Here is a 14120-nt window from a genome sequence, read left to right as displayed (position 1 = left end):
CAACTGCATCACATAACAGTCTGAGCTTTTGTGGTACATACTATGTTCAATGCATCACACAGTGCTTTGCCACTTGACCTTCCTCTGCCTTAGTTTCTCTATTTATGAACAGGAATAATATTAACCTTTCTAAACCACTTCTGAGATCTTCAGGTAATAGTAAAATAGAATTTGAAATTCAATTACTAATAGAAGTTTTCTATGAATAGAGAATAAAGTAGGCACAGATAGAGGATGCTATGAAGGGCTAAGATGTATTTGAAAGGAATATGCAAGGTAAGCAGGAGCACAAATTCCAGGCATCACATACAACTACAGTCCGCAAGTGCAGAATCAGAGACAACTGAACCATCTCAAAACCAAAAGAGATGGATGACATCAAATGATATTAAGCTCAACGTATCAACTCTCATAAAAAATATATATATAGTTGTAGCCTTTTACAGCACAACATTATTTTGCTGGGTGGATTATTTCTACTACTTCATTTACATTTTTCAAAATCTCTCTTTCTCTTTCCTTTCAAACTTAGTTTGCTTAGTTTTCAGGCAGCTCACCTTCATCAATATCTGGTGGAAGACCGCCAACAAACACTTTCCGAGAAAAACGCTCAATTCGTTCTCCATTCTGATGAGCTGAATAGCAGGTAGGTGAATTCAAGACTCCAACCTGATCACTATGACCATCGTCCAGCAAACCATCATCTATTGGGAAGAGGGAAGAACGGCCTTAAAAAGAAAAGATAATAATATACATTAAAATAATTTGTGGCAGTACATGGTCATGTAATTTTAGGGAATGGGGGAACAGCAGTCTGGAAAGTAAAAATGAAAATACCAAGATATTAGAAAAGTACACATTAGTTTAAAGAAAAATTAGGAAAAAGAAAGATGTATTAAACTTCAAAAAGGCAACTCAAGATTGCAAGCCAAAATCACTGTAAGCATAATACTTCATACTACATTATATTGTAGTTACTCTGCTGCATCCAGTAGGAAAGTAGTAATTTGTTTTTAAATAAAAGGTCTTATTTATGAAGAGATCATATTAAGGGCTGCTTAAGTGAGTTTCATTAGTCTGCCTTTGGTTTAGCTTCAAGTTAAATTGATAACTTCCATCACATGAATGACTACTGCACGTCTAAAAATCTTACACTTCAATTGAACAGAGGGAACCAGAAAAAACATGTACACAGTAAGAAGTTTTGAACAGGTATGTTTTCTCTCTTAAAGGTATCTGATGCCGATAACTTAAGAACAGATTTAATTTTCTAAGAAAGCAAAAGAGAATTTTAATAAATGTGCAAAATGTAACACTTGAAAAATGAGTCACAGTGCTGATTTATCCTTCTCGTTCTCAAATTTACCACAGTTTTGGAGGGAAGCCTTGTGGTGGTTCCTAACACGTAGCAATCTGCAGCAAGATTATAGTTACCCTGAAAAGCAAGTGTAAAATCTGAGAAGTTCACAGGATGCCTTTGCAAATGCAAACTGATCAAAACAGATGTATAGATGGCAGGGGGGAGCGAAAACATGGTAATTCTGTCCACTTATTTCCCCCCTATTTCATATTTACAAATTTTAGAGAACTCCAAAATGAAAGGACTCGGAAGGGCAGGATATGCATCTTAGCTTATTCAAACTTCCACTGCTTTATATTAGCAACATAAAGATTAATGACAGTTTCAAATTCAGAAGTCAGTCTTTTAACTGCAAAAAGCCCCAAAAGAAACACTTTTGTGAAGTAAAATAAATACCCCACATCACCATTTCTTCTGAAGGGCAATTTTTCCTGTTTCTCTCTCACTCATTTTTAAAATAATTATTAATTAATTCAACTGCTTTTCAAAAACAAGCAAGCAAACAAAACCGAAAAACAACCTAGCACACTTTTGGAAAGCAAGTTAATTTTCCATCTCAAATAGCCAACTTCTTCCAGATTCACCCACTGCAAATCCATATGCAGGAGCAGTAGGTCCCTGACAGCCGAGTCTGCAGTACCTTAGCTGTGAGCCACACTGCAGTCTGTAACTTTTATCCCCTCTCAGGGGAATACTACCAGGAAAGCCCTGCAGGAACATCTGCAGGCGTGCTCATCAGCTAGGGGTGAGAGCAGTATGAAAGCCATTCACTTCCAGAAGACCACCTGAGAATCAAGTGCTTGAAGACAAGGCTGGAGAACAGATAGCAAACATCATGACCAATGACCTATGTTGTGGTAATGCCTAATGACTCTGATTTGGTATCTAAATCCGTAATAAAAATATAGTACATCAAAAATACCAAATGAAAACACAAGATGATAGAAAACAACCAAACATAATAAAATGTCACGAGGATCACAAAACAGAAGCAGGACCACAGGACTTACTAAGTAACAAAGACTGTAACTACAACATCTTTATGGTGGCATTTTGCGTTTATGTCTTAAGTAGGCATCCGATGGAGAGGAGTACAGCAAATGCACAAAGCTGTAGCAGGCTCCTCCTTTCCATTAAGAATGATGATATACTTGTTTGAGAATATGACTAGTGGGGAGCAAGTGATGGCATCCTTGCTTGCTATCATAAGGATGCATTCAACAGCTAGGTAACAGATCAGCAGAGTGCCTTTAAAAGTGGAAGCATGTAGCTGGTGCTCAATGGGGCAGAAAAGTGAGGAAGCAAGGGAGAAACAGAAAGTTAACACAGTTGGAAGAAGCAGCCAGGCAGATTCTTGTAAATCACCTATTTAGACATAAGAGGAGCAAGATCATGCTATGAAGACTGCAGCATCTGAGTAATGTGGATATGAGTTTCAGTCATGAAGACTAATAAGAATGATCTGATCTTAAAGATGTATACGAAGAAGTGGTAGGGTTTGGTTACACAATCAGGAAAGAGGGATATAACAACGGATTTCTGAATTGCTGATGTGAATGATGGAGAAGATGGAGCTGTTATCATAGTGACAGTGAAAGGAAAAAGTGGCTAACGGAAGAAATAAGACTCAGATTGGAGGAACTTGCAGGAAACTGCAGAAGTGGAAATTTTAAGAATTTTCACTAATATATGAGAGTTAGTCTTAACAACTTAAATCTAAAATGACTGTAATTTAGCTGGGTTGTCTTTATAAAAATCACATAGATTTGCTCTTTACCTCTGCAAGTCTCTATACTGCAGGAAAAAAGAAACTTAAGTGACTTAAAAACGTGCCAAATTTAATAAACTTGTTGGCATTAGAATATTGCCACAAAAGCATTTAAGGCCGTGGGTTTTTTTTTTAAAAAACAGCACACAATTTATACTTAAAGGAAGGTGTCTCTTCGGACCATGAAAATTATGTTTTTGTGTTTCTCTAAAAGTACTTCTTAGACAATTCCAACTTACAATATACACAAGTAGATGGAATCAAAGAATAATCCTCAGAATAATTTATTTTTTACCCACAGACCAATGTTAAAATCTAAGAACAATGAGAATCTAAGGCTCTCTTCCCAGTACAAATTAAACCATAAGAACCTGTTCTGAAGTGATACTGGAGAGATCAGTTTTACTTTAATGTGGGTAAAGGTTTGCCAAAAGCACTGTAGCTCCTCAGAGAGCTAAGATGACATCGAGGACAATGGATTAACACATTTAGAGTAACATGCTCTATTTGACCTGTAATACTTTCTTGTCGCTCCTCTTCACTTTTAAATATCTCTCAGCTGAAAAGGGCAAAAAGGTAATTTGCTAGGCTTTCACATTTCTCCCAATGACTGCGAATTAAAAGGATAAGCCCTTTTAAACACTTGTTTCTTTCTGTTTTATGACAAACAGAATTAAGCAGAATCTGCCAGGAATCGTCAAAACACGACTGTGCTGTTATGTACATTGACCATGATCTAGATCATCATTCCTCTCTACATTAGGGCTACCAAGCAATCAGTTATGAACCAATGCAGAGATCAAGAGAGAGACAAGTGAACTTATGTGTATGTTGTGAATACTGGAAGCTATCAAAGATCTTATGTTTTTGCTGCACAGTTTACATGGTCTTTATAACAACTGCAGGTCACATCCTCATATAGTTAAATCAGTATAGCTTTTCCAAGGTCAGTGAGCATATATTGGCTTATACTACAAAAATGTTTACTGTTTCTACTACAAGTTGTCTACTACATTTCTTGCTAAGTTTATGAAAAGCTTTTAGTTTTTACTCAGTACACTATCACTTCTACAGAAGCAAAAGAAGATGAGTTAGAAGAACAACTAGGAAACTGTATACTTTTAAAGGGGGCAACAACTGCAAGCAGTAGCCATTAGCATGAACTAAATTATTATTAGAACTACAGTGTTTTAACTGATTAAAGCATTTGTAATTCAAACTCTAAAAAGAGATCAATGATCACAACAATCCAGACTGCAGCCCTCCTTCCCTCACACCCTCCACCTTCCCCAAACTAAGACAACATGCAGATAAGCGTTTATAATCAACAATCTGGATTAATTAATCATAATGATCAGTAACAGCTCAATCAGAATTAATTGTACTGTAACAAACAGAAGTGAATTACCTCGTCTTCGCCCATAACTCCTCGCTGCATGCAAACAAAGGACAAATTGTAAAATGTCAAATAACTGTATCATGCCCACATATTAAAATATTTTAAGATACAAAGAACGATGTGGGTAAGCGATAAGTAAAAATCTGCATTGGTACTTGCTACTGATAATTGTAGATGAGAATGCATTGAACTAAAGTCTCACTTAAATACCATACTATTTTACTACTAAACTGATGTTAGCACCAGCTGTAAAGAACATACTTTAAAATATTTCAACATGTCTTTACACTTGATCTTAACTTCATGTTAATTATGGATGCATAAATTATGGTAACTTTGTAATTCATCCTCACAAATGTGATTCCTATCTCACACAAGTGTCTAAAAACCACACAGGGTACTGAAATTGTAAAAAGGAAAATATTACTTTAAAAAGCATGTAGCAAGTGTTAAATTAATCACAGAAACATCCTGGTCCATGGAACAGTTTGTACAGCCCTTTGCAGTGACAATACAAATGCTATAAGCCGTGACCTTCCTTTTTCATGAAAAGACCTAGCAGAAAATTAACCACAAGGTTTTGTTTGAAACAAAAGACTCCTTGTGGTAGCAAACAAAATCAGGGCACAAGTCACAAGAAATAGCATTGTATCAAAAACACTGCACAAAGGCAAAGCAACAATTTCTGACAGACTGCAAGTAAATCCAAGATTTTCCTAACTTTCGAGTTTTGCAAGATTCTTAAAGAGATCATGCTTATAGCTATGGTTCAGAAGACCATACTGATTGCTTCTCTGCCTGAAGGCTAGGAAACTAAAAATAGACAGATTACTAATACAAAAACTATTAAGCTGTGTGTAATTTCTTAGTTACATTTCCACAAAGTGTCTTCTATACCCGTTTCACAGACTTTGTATCTGAGAAAGATTAGTTTAATCATTACAGCATTGTAGTTAAATATCCAAATAGAAAATATTACTATAAACTATAAGGTTATAGAAACATTTATGAACAAAGATTGCTGTGTCTCAGCAATATTGTTTGGATTTTACTAGGACTCCATGCATACATATCTCCTAAAAAGCAACTGTGGTTCTCGGACATTGAAATACATGCAGCCTCATAAACTCAGTGATTCGTAAATGTCATTCACTGTTCCGTTCTCATATTATTAAATACTTATATCCTGGTACCTCCCATTCGCACGGGGTTTTTCAAAATTTTTAGTAAGTATTATTTTTTTTTCTGTGTTATCTTGATTCCTTCCTACTAGGAATTCAGTGGATTGGTTATGGAATTCTGAAAATCTCTCGCCTTGTTTTTTCTCCCTTAAAACTGTTGATTTGTTACACAACAGTCATCATATTCCTATCCAACTTGCACTGAACTCACTTTCAAATTTATTTTCTTTCATCTGAAACAATTACTATTGATGAGAGTCTTTTGCTTAAAGTTTTTCAGATCCTCCACCTTTCTACTAGGAAGCCAAACAGAAAAGCCCACTTTCCGAAAGAGACTTGGGTATCTAACCAAGTGGAAACACCTAAATTCAGATTTCCCACATCCAAATAGAATCCACAAAACATAATGTATTCTATGTGATTAGTTCTCTCATTAGTTGCTGCTGCACGGGAAGACTAATGCCGAACTTCAGACTTGTTTTCCTCTGAAGTCAGACACTTACAAGACACGCAGTTCTATGCCAGTGTTGCAGCATGTACGAATCTTTTCTGACTGTTGGCCAAAGTGACTCCCACATAGCATTAGCAGTAGTGTCACTAAGCGCTCGTCTAACCCCCCCTATGCCTTTTTTCTTTTCTTCCACAAATACAACTAGAGTAACCAGGGAAAATTCAAGTGCATCACATCCATAGCAATGGCTGCAGTGCCATACTCTCTCTCAAAGAATATACAAATGCATATTAATAAGCATCTTTTGGCACAAGCCTTAGAAATTTTTCTCCTCTTCTGCCACTTCTGCTTCTTTCTGCCCACCAAACCAGCTCAGCTATTTGCTTGTATTTTCATAGTTAAGACAAGCTGATATGCATAAAAATATTTTGTTACAGAACACCTGAACTGTTTTCCTTTGCGCATTTAAAAATAAACTACAGTAATTTTAAGGAGAAACACAAAAGGGTTATTAAAATGCTAAAAAAACCCCAATGCAATTCAACTTAAAAGGGTAGTTGCTGCAGTATTTTATATATATGGAAATTACAATGATATACCAAAGTTATCTGTGTATTGTTTGCTCCAGCAAAACAATGAAATCAGAGAAAAAGGGAAAATAACTGCATTTGATGTTGTCACATTATTTACTTCACTTGTATGGCAAACCCCCTTCCCTGATATTTATCTGTCTTGTCCATTTAGATTGCAAACTAGTTTGGGCAGGGATTTTGTGTCACTTTGCATCTAGAAAATACAGTCCCATTCTTAGACAATCTGTAGGCATTGCTGCAATAAATGTGATCATTAACATCAAAAGGTATGGTTTTACAAAACTCATTAATTTTTCCTATTTTTATCCAGACTTTAAGACCACAGTGGTTATATTATAGGTAAGTTGTTTTAATAACAGTAAGTACAAAGTCTTACTGTTACTAAAAATATGATGTTAAAGTAAACATATCCTATCTTCATGAAACTTCAGTATTTTAATCTTTCCACATTACATATATATATATACAAACTTTCTTTCAAAGGCTAGATACTACTTGCGAAAACAGTTCCACTCAAACTTTTGGTACACTGTAAGCAATAAGATTATTCTTTCTGAAGATATTAGATTAAATTAGAAATATTTCTGTATTTATTAAAATAACATGCACATAATGTTTTACACCTCTCAGAGCACACATGCCTACCACACATGTGGTCTGTATAAACATACACATTATATATATTTAATTATAGATTTAGCTATACATACAGTTTTTATATATATATGCATTGAATATACACATCTACTTAATTAGTGCATATGTTTAGATAAATAATTGCAGGGGAGACAGCCCTTTGGGAAAGGCCAGACACTGCAAACAAGTAATTGATTTACAACAAAAAAAGGAGAGATTAAACTTCTTCCTTCCTCCCTGAACTTGTTCAAAGAATAAGCCATACAGAAATATTTTTTGTATCTTTTAGTCTATAAAGCTGGATATCTTAATTAGCCAAAAACTCTGAAAGATTTCAAATGAGTGAGAAAGTACAGGAGATACACTTTTATTCTAGAAAATATAAATAAGGCAACACATGCCGGAAGTATAATGATACCTAATAAAAATGAAGTCAAATAATGTTGGAACCTTCCAACATTAAGAGTGCTGTATATACAACAAAGACATTCCCTTATAGTTAAACCCTGCTGTTTCTATATCCCTGAAGTTGCATACTAATAAGGCTTAAACCTGTCAAAAAAATTAATACCCCCTTTCTGCAACTTAAATCAGCTCAGAGAGAGAAATGAGACAGAAGTAAATAAACTTTTTGTGCATGTTTATCTAACATCAAGACAATATAACTTCGTACATTGTGAGCAATGCTCACACAGATAGTAAATGCATAATTTCTATTTTATTCAGACACGTTCTTTCAAATATATACCAGAGATCAAATATGTACATATTTACATAACTCAACTGAATGACTGAGCTGAATTCAAAATACTATGTTGTATAACAGGAAAAACTAGTAGGCAAGCTTCCTATATTTAAAGATAACTACAAAATTTGTGATAGAATGTAAGATAAAATACTATTTGTCACTAACATTCCTGATGTAATGTTCAAATGGTGACAGTGAAGTAATGAAACCTTTTTCATTAATACTTATTTAAAGAGATCCATAAACAATTATGGCAAAAATTTCCCAAGAGTCTAGACTGAAGGAGGTAGGTGCCTAATTCCCATTTTATTCTATTGGATTTGGGTGCCTAAATTCTATTAAGATTCCTTTAGAAATCACATCTTTATAGATTTTAAGGCTGAAAGAGATTGTTATGACCATTCAAGTTTGGCATGCCCAACAGACTACAGAAACTCTTTTAGCAATTCCTGTACAGGAAGTTTAATAACTTCTGTTTGAAGTAAAACACCTTTTTTAGAACCACAACCAGCTATAGCACCTTTAAAATGGAAAGTCTAATAGTCCCTTGCTAAATTAATCAGATGGTGAATTATGTTTGAATAGCCATTAAAAAAATTCAATGCATTAAAACTATAAAAGGAGGGGAACCCTATAATGGGGAAAAAATACCCTACACCCCAACAAATTGGACTCTTGAATTATTACTTGCTACAGAAAGGTTCTAAGTCGACAATTAAAGATGTACTCAGGTAAACCCATTCCAAAGTATCTTTTTTGACTTTTGAGTGATAACAGTCATTAAAAATGCACTGCTTTTTTTACAGCCTGAGCTGAAACAGATAGGTAATTATCAGATATATAATTTATTAAAACACATAAATCAGCTTTCCTTTGGTTCATTTCATTAATTTAAATAATGAAAACTGTAAATATTAATATTAGGTACAGTTCAGTAAGTACACTTTAAATGAGCTGGAGAAGACCCATCATTTAAGAAGAGGAAAAACTAGCTAAAAATAAGTTTTATCTAGAAGTGCTTAGTCTTAAAAGGGTTAAGGAATTCCATACTGGCTCATGTCAGAACCTTACTGGGATCCAGAGACACCAATCCACTGAAATCAAGCCAACTAAAATGCAGTGAGGGTCATGATCTAGCGTTAAGTATTAGTGCACACGTAGATGGGCCCAGGATCCTTAAAAACATTGCTGCTTTTCTTTCATGAAGGTCTGGTATTTCTGCTCCTCCTTGTAGTGACTACAACACTTAATGAGAAAGTAAGGGACAAATGTGAGTCTCTGGATTACCATCTCTCCTCTTCCCTATCCTTCCCTTCAAGGCACCAATTACAGGGATACAGGGAAATGTTAGCTTGAATCCACTTAAGCAGAGAAGGAAACTGAAGTCTACAACTTTATCAGCAAGAGTTCAAGCTGTAATTCTCATTACCACACATTTGGAGGAATGCCCTCAATTCTTGCTAAGAAAGAAAGGTTGTGCAGAGTCTGAGCAGCTGGAGCTTCCCAGAAGCTGTTCGCAGTGCTTCTGTTCTCAAGCTGTAAGGAGCTGCAGTTCAGATGCTCCAACCTGAGGTGGCTCTGAACACCAGACTCTCCAGGGACATGGTAGAGAGCTTAGGTGTCTAAACCAAGGCTCTGAATTAAATTCTAAAGGGCACACCTAAACATCAGGTGTTGCAGCACCTGTCTTTTAGGTGCTGCAACACCTAACTCAATTTGTTATTATGTCACCTATTGAAGGTTGGAAATAATATTGCAGCTTTTAAAGAGGACAACAGTCACATTAAGTGCTAACTTCCAAACTACAGTAGAAACTCCACCAGCATTAATAACAAACAAGATACTCTTCAGTGCATATTCTAGCTCTGTGGTAAGGTTTTCAGGATAGACTGGTACCACTGAGATGCATTTTTCCAATGTCCATGATAATAGCAAAAATCTTTCTTCCTAGATATTCCATAGAGTAACAATGCTTCCCATGTGCTTTTAGCATGCAGAACTATAAAAAGAGAAGCTCACCATTCTAAGTACTAAACCAAACGAATTAAAATGATATGAATTTTTTACACTGATTGCATTGAAATATTTCACAGTTGCTCATAAGATTGCTTAGTTTTTAATACCTTCCCATCTAACACTTCATTATAAATCAGCAGATAATGACAATTGCACATACACTGCCTGAACAAACCAGCTTGCAGAATAGGTCTTACAGTTGCAGTTAAATACAGAAAGTTAACTGTTGTAAATGTTGTAACATCAAGCACATCGATATTCAATGTACAGGAATCAGGCTTATGGCCTGTGTGGGCTAAACACTAATTTTATTTCAATAGTTAAGTAGCTATTTTCACTTTTCAAGATACTCCATTATCTTAAAGAACTGTTCAATATCAAAGGACCTAATTCTTCAAATGTTGGTTGTGCAATACTTTCTTTACTAGGTATAAAGCTAAACCTGAATTTCCTTAAAATTTTAAACATTTACTCAGTGTTACACAAGGGAGATTAGATATTTTTTACATTTTATATCCATTTGCACAAGTGTAAATGACTGAAGAAGGGTAAGGCAATTAAAAAAAAAAGAGCTCCACAGAACCACAAACCTGAAATAACTATTCTGACTGTATTTTTTAATAATTAGGTCTTTACTGGTAACGTTTAGACCCATCAAGTCAATGACAAAAGTGTAGTTGCTTTGTGTACAACAGCTTCCATGTCTTCTAATCTGGAGAAGCTGTGGCATTATAGCTCTAATTTTTCCCAATGTAGAAAACATTTGTGTGCAAACCCCCTGATTTATTATTGACTTAGATGGATTACCAAGCTCTGCTTCCTTCTTTAGCCTTGAACAAAGGCTAAAGTTCATGCCTTCACTGAGTAGCAGATGTTCATGAAGTTTGACCTACTGGGAGAGGATCGTGAACATGAACTCCTACTTCAGCATATTTCACAGTTAGAAACATATTTGACAAAGCCAGTTCCAAAAAACCCAACAAAAATAAAATGTTATTTCACTTAAGTGTAATAGAAAGTATCTAGTTCACCCTTTATTTACACAAGATAGAAAAACATGCCTTTCTGGCCTTCTTATTTTTCTAATTCCTGTTTCTGTATAATAGATTTCTAGCAGATCTTTGGAGAGCATACCACTGGTTTGTTTGAGAACAAAAAAGAATAGTGCATCATTACAAGCATTTCAGATTTCAAATAAGCTAGATATAATGAAAGGCTGTTGCAAGATTAGTCCTTGCCATTCAACTCTGAAAAATGGCAACAGTCCCATCAGTGTTGAAGACTAGAGGCAAGTAATTCAAGAACAGAATATAATAGTATAATTTTATACCAACATGTCAGACTTAAGCTAAGCTAGAGATAATTAGAAACTGTTATAAGATTAGCTCTTACCATTTAACATCAGAAGATTGTCAGTCCCTGGATGTGGATAACTCAAGCGACCTTAAAAGAAAACAAAAACCAAAGAACAAAACAATACAAATGCAGAGGTTTTAGCTATTATGCTAGAAAAAATAATGAAAAATCACTGCTTAGAATTTAAATATAAACTATATTTCCAGTTTGCCTAAGGGAAATAAAGAGCTAATATTTAACTCCAAGCACATTAACCAACAATACCCTTGACCCAAGTTAAAGCTGACAAGAACAAACTTCTTAACCTTAATTCTCTGGTCATAAGATCTGCAATGTGCTTTGGGATCAGCTCCAATAGGATAAAGCCACTTTTTGTTTCATGACACCCAGAAATAGTGCTGACTGCTTTAGTCTTCTCTTTCATAGTCACTGTGAATAACTGTACTATGCACATTGCTTAACAGAGTGGCATTTCTACAGTTTAGTGCTTCTCTACTGAATCAATTTAAGAAAAATCATGTTAACAGGAATTAAGGCATTAAAATTTTATTAACCAATTTATGACTGTATCTTGGTGTATCACATATAACCATTGTATGTAATATTTTTCAGTAAGTCTGGCAAAACTAGAGTATTGGTTTATCTACAGAATTAACAAAATTAAAGAATATGATAGATAACATTTTCAACATTTTATATTGAATAAAAATTACATTAAAACCTCCTATCCTGACATTAGAATTTTTCAAGTATTGCATTTTACTACATTGGTGGCATATTATACTTTAATAGTTAAATGAATGGTTTAAAATGCACAGCTAAAGTGTCTGTTCACTACAAACTCCTTTTTATTAAGGGAGATGTTTTCTGTTTACAGGAAGCTGCAAACATACCAGTAGTGCACACTGGCCTAGAGAGACATTTACAATAGCCACTGTGTTTGGAAAAAGTGTGCTTCAATGTGCAAAAAACTACATTTCCATCTATCTTGCTATTCAAACATACTTGCTTGCTTATAATCCATAAGCATATATAAAAAAAATACTGTAACTTAAACATCTAAATCTTCTGGAGGAAACGAGAATGTTTGTGGAGGCATAAAGAAGAATCCAGTCTGGAATTAATGGGTGTTTAGAACTCACACAGGTTTAAAGGGAATATATGTGCAGTTGGCTTGCAAGATGTGTGTAAGTATTAGTAAGACAGTCATACCCTAATAAGGCTCACTCTTTCTAAAAAGAAACACAGAGAAAAAAAGGAAAAAAAAGAAAGAAAACCAAATCAGCATTCATATATTAAGGTTGTCTAACAATTGCTATCATACACTTGGCTTTTTTCCCCCCCTACTGTTGGTAAACCCATGTGATTAGCAGCAAGACTGGAAATTTCTCGAAATAGTAGTTCTGTATCCCAAGGGCACCTTTGGGGTTAAATAAAAAACCTTTTTTCTGAAAATCTGTAAGTAATAGGGTTTAAGTTTTGCTCTTCCCCTTTAGCAAACCAACATGATAATTTTCTACCAAAAAATACAGAAAAAAATATACATTATGAACTCTTACACTCAAAACTTCAAAATAGCAAGACTAAGACCATTTAGGATATTTTATTCAGCCTTATTATTTACTGGCATTGTGGCAAAAATATTTTTATACAGCCACGTACTATTTCTCTTCCCACAGATTTCATTATTACAAGAATGGATGGCATCAGAACCTGCAGATTAGGTAGGAAGTATTTGCTTTGGAATTTGAAAGTGTGGAGAAAGCAGTGAAGGGCAAGGACAGCCTCGTGGAAAAGGGCAGATGAATGCCACCCAAAAGGACTCTGCTGTCTTCTCTAACTTCTACAGAATTTTTGAGCAGGCTTAGGCAAGACACTAAACAAAAATCTTTGTAGGAGCCTCTGTCTTTGTGTTCCTTATCTTCAAGATGTCCAGTGTTAACATACAAGCCATTTTTTCTGTCATGCTGAACATTTACAGCTATACCTAATGTTTCTTGGAACCATAAATATCCCACCCTTCTAGCAATGCATGCTGGTATAACAGGAAAATAATTAGGAACAAGGCATCCTTAAATTGCAATCTGGGAGCTGCCACTGGTTTGCTCAGCCTGGTGTATAACAAGTCACTTTGCTTTACTGCTTAGTTCTTTGGTCTATAAAGGTAATATTAATTTGCCTAACAGCAAGGATTTTACAAGATTATTTACTGTCACCATCATGTTTATATATGGTCCTATAGAAATACTTGCAATAATATGAGCTATTTCTTGCAAATCAGAATGCTTTATCTTTCTAGAATAACAATAGAATTTGTGAGAAATGATTATCTCATCTTGAAGCTCCTCGAGTCTGTGGTGACAGTCTTTCTCCCTATCTGTATACATTTATCTTCTTTTCTTATTCAGCAAGGGAGACAAAAGATACATTTATTTCTGTAATTACTACAGAAAAAGAGGTCAGATTTAAGGCCCAGCAGGAAAGAGAAGCCCATCAGTGTCAACACCTAGAGAGGAAAACTGTTTCAGAAGATAGTAAATTCTGGGTTTACAGCTCTGGTTTTGCATTCTTTTGCCTTTTTTCCCTATAGCTTCACAAATAAGCTGCACCTG

The 14120-nt window shown here is 35.0% G+C and overlaps 1 protein-coding gene across 3 annotated transcripts in view; it reads right to left on the bottom strand.

Moving 5' to 3' along the window:
* CPEB2 (cytoplasmic polyadenylation element binding protein 2) overlaps nt 1-14120 on the bottom strand; it is a 56286-nt gene that overhangs the window by 19835 nt on the left and 22331 nt on the right. Inside the window, exons 4-6 of one of the 3 annotated variants that reach the window (XM_075499770.1) lie at nt 11545-11595; nt 4537-4560; nt 558-728 (exon numbers count right to left, since the gene is read on the bottom strand). In XM_075499770.1, coding sequence (XP_075355885.1) covers nt 558-728; nt 4537-4560; nt 11545-11595 — 246 coding nt within the window. The remainder of the gene's footprint in view (nt 1-557; nt 729-4536; nt 4561-11544; nt 11596-14120) is intronic. The other 2 variants (XM_075499771.1, XM_075499772.1) reach the window with 2 other exon arrangements.

Source organism: Mycteria americana, chromosome 4, assembly GCF_035582795.1.
Source record: "Mycteria americana isolate JAX WOST 10 ecotype Jacksonville Zoo and Gardens chromosome 4, USCA_MyAme_1.0, whole genome shotgun sequence".
Lineage (NCBI taxonomy): Eukaryota > Metazoa > Chordata > Aves > Ciconiiformes > Ciconiidae > Mycteria > Mycteria americana.
The sequence above is the reverse complement of the archived record's forward strand: the minus strand, read 5'-3'. Positions and strand labels throughout refer to the sequence as shown.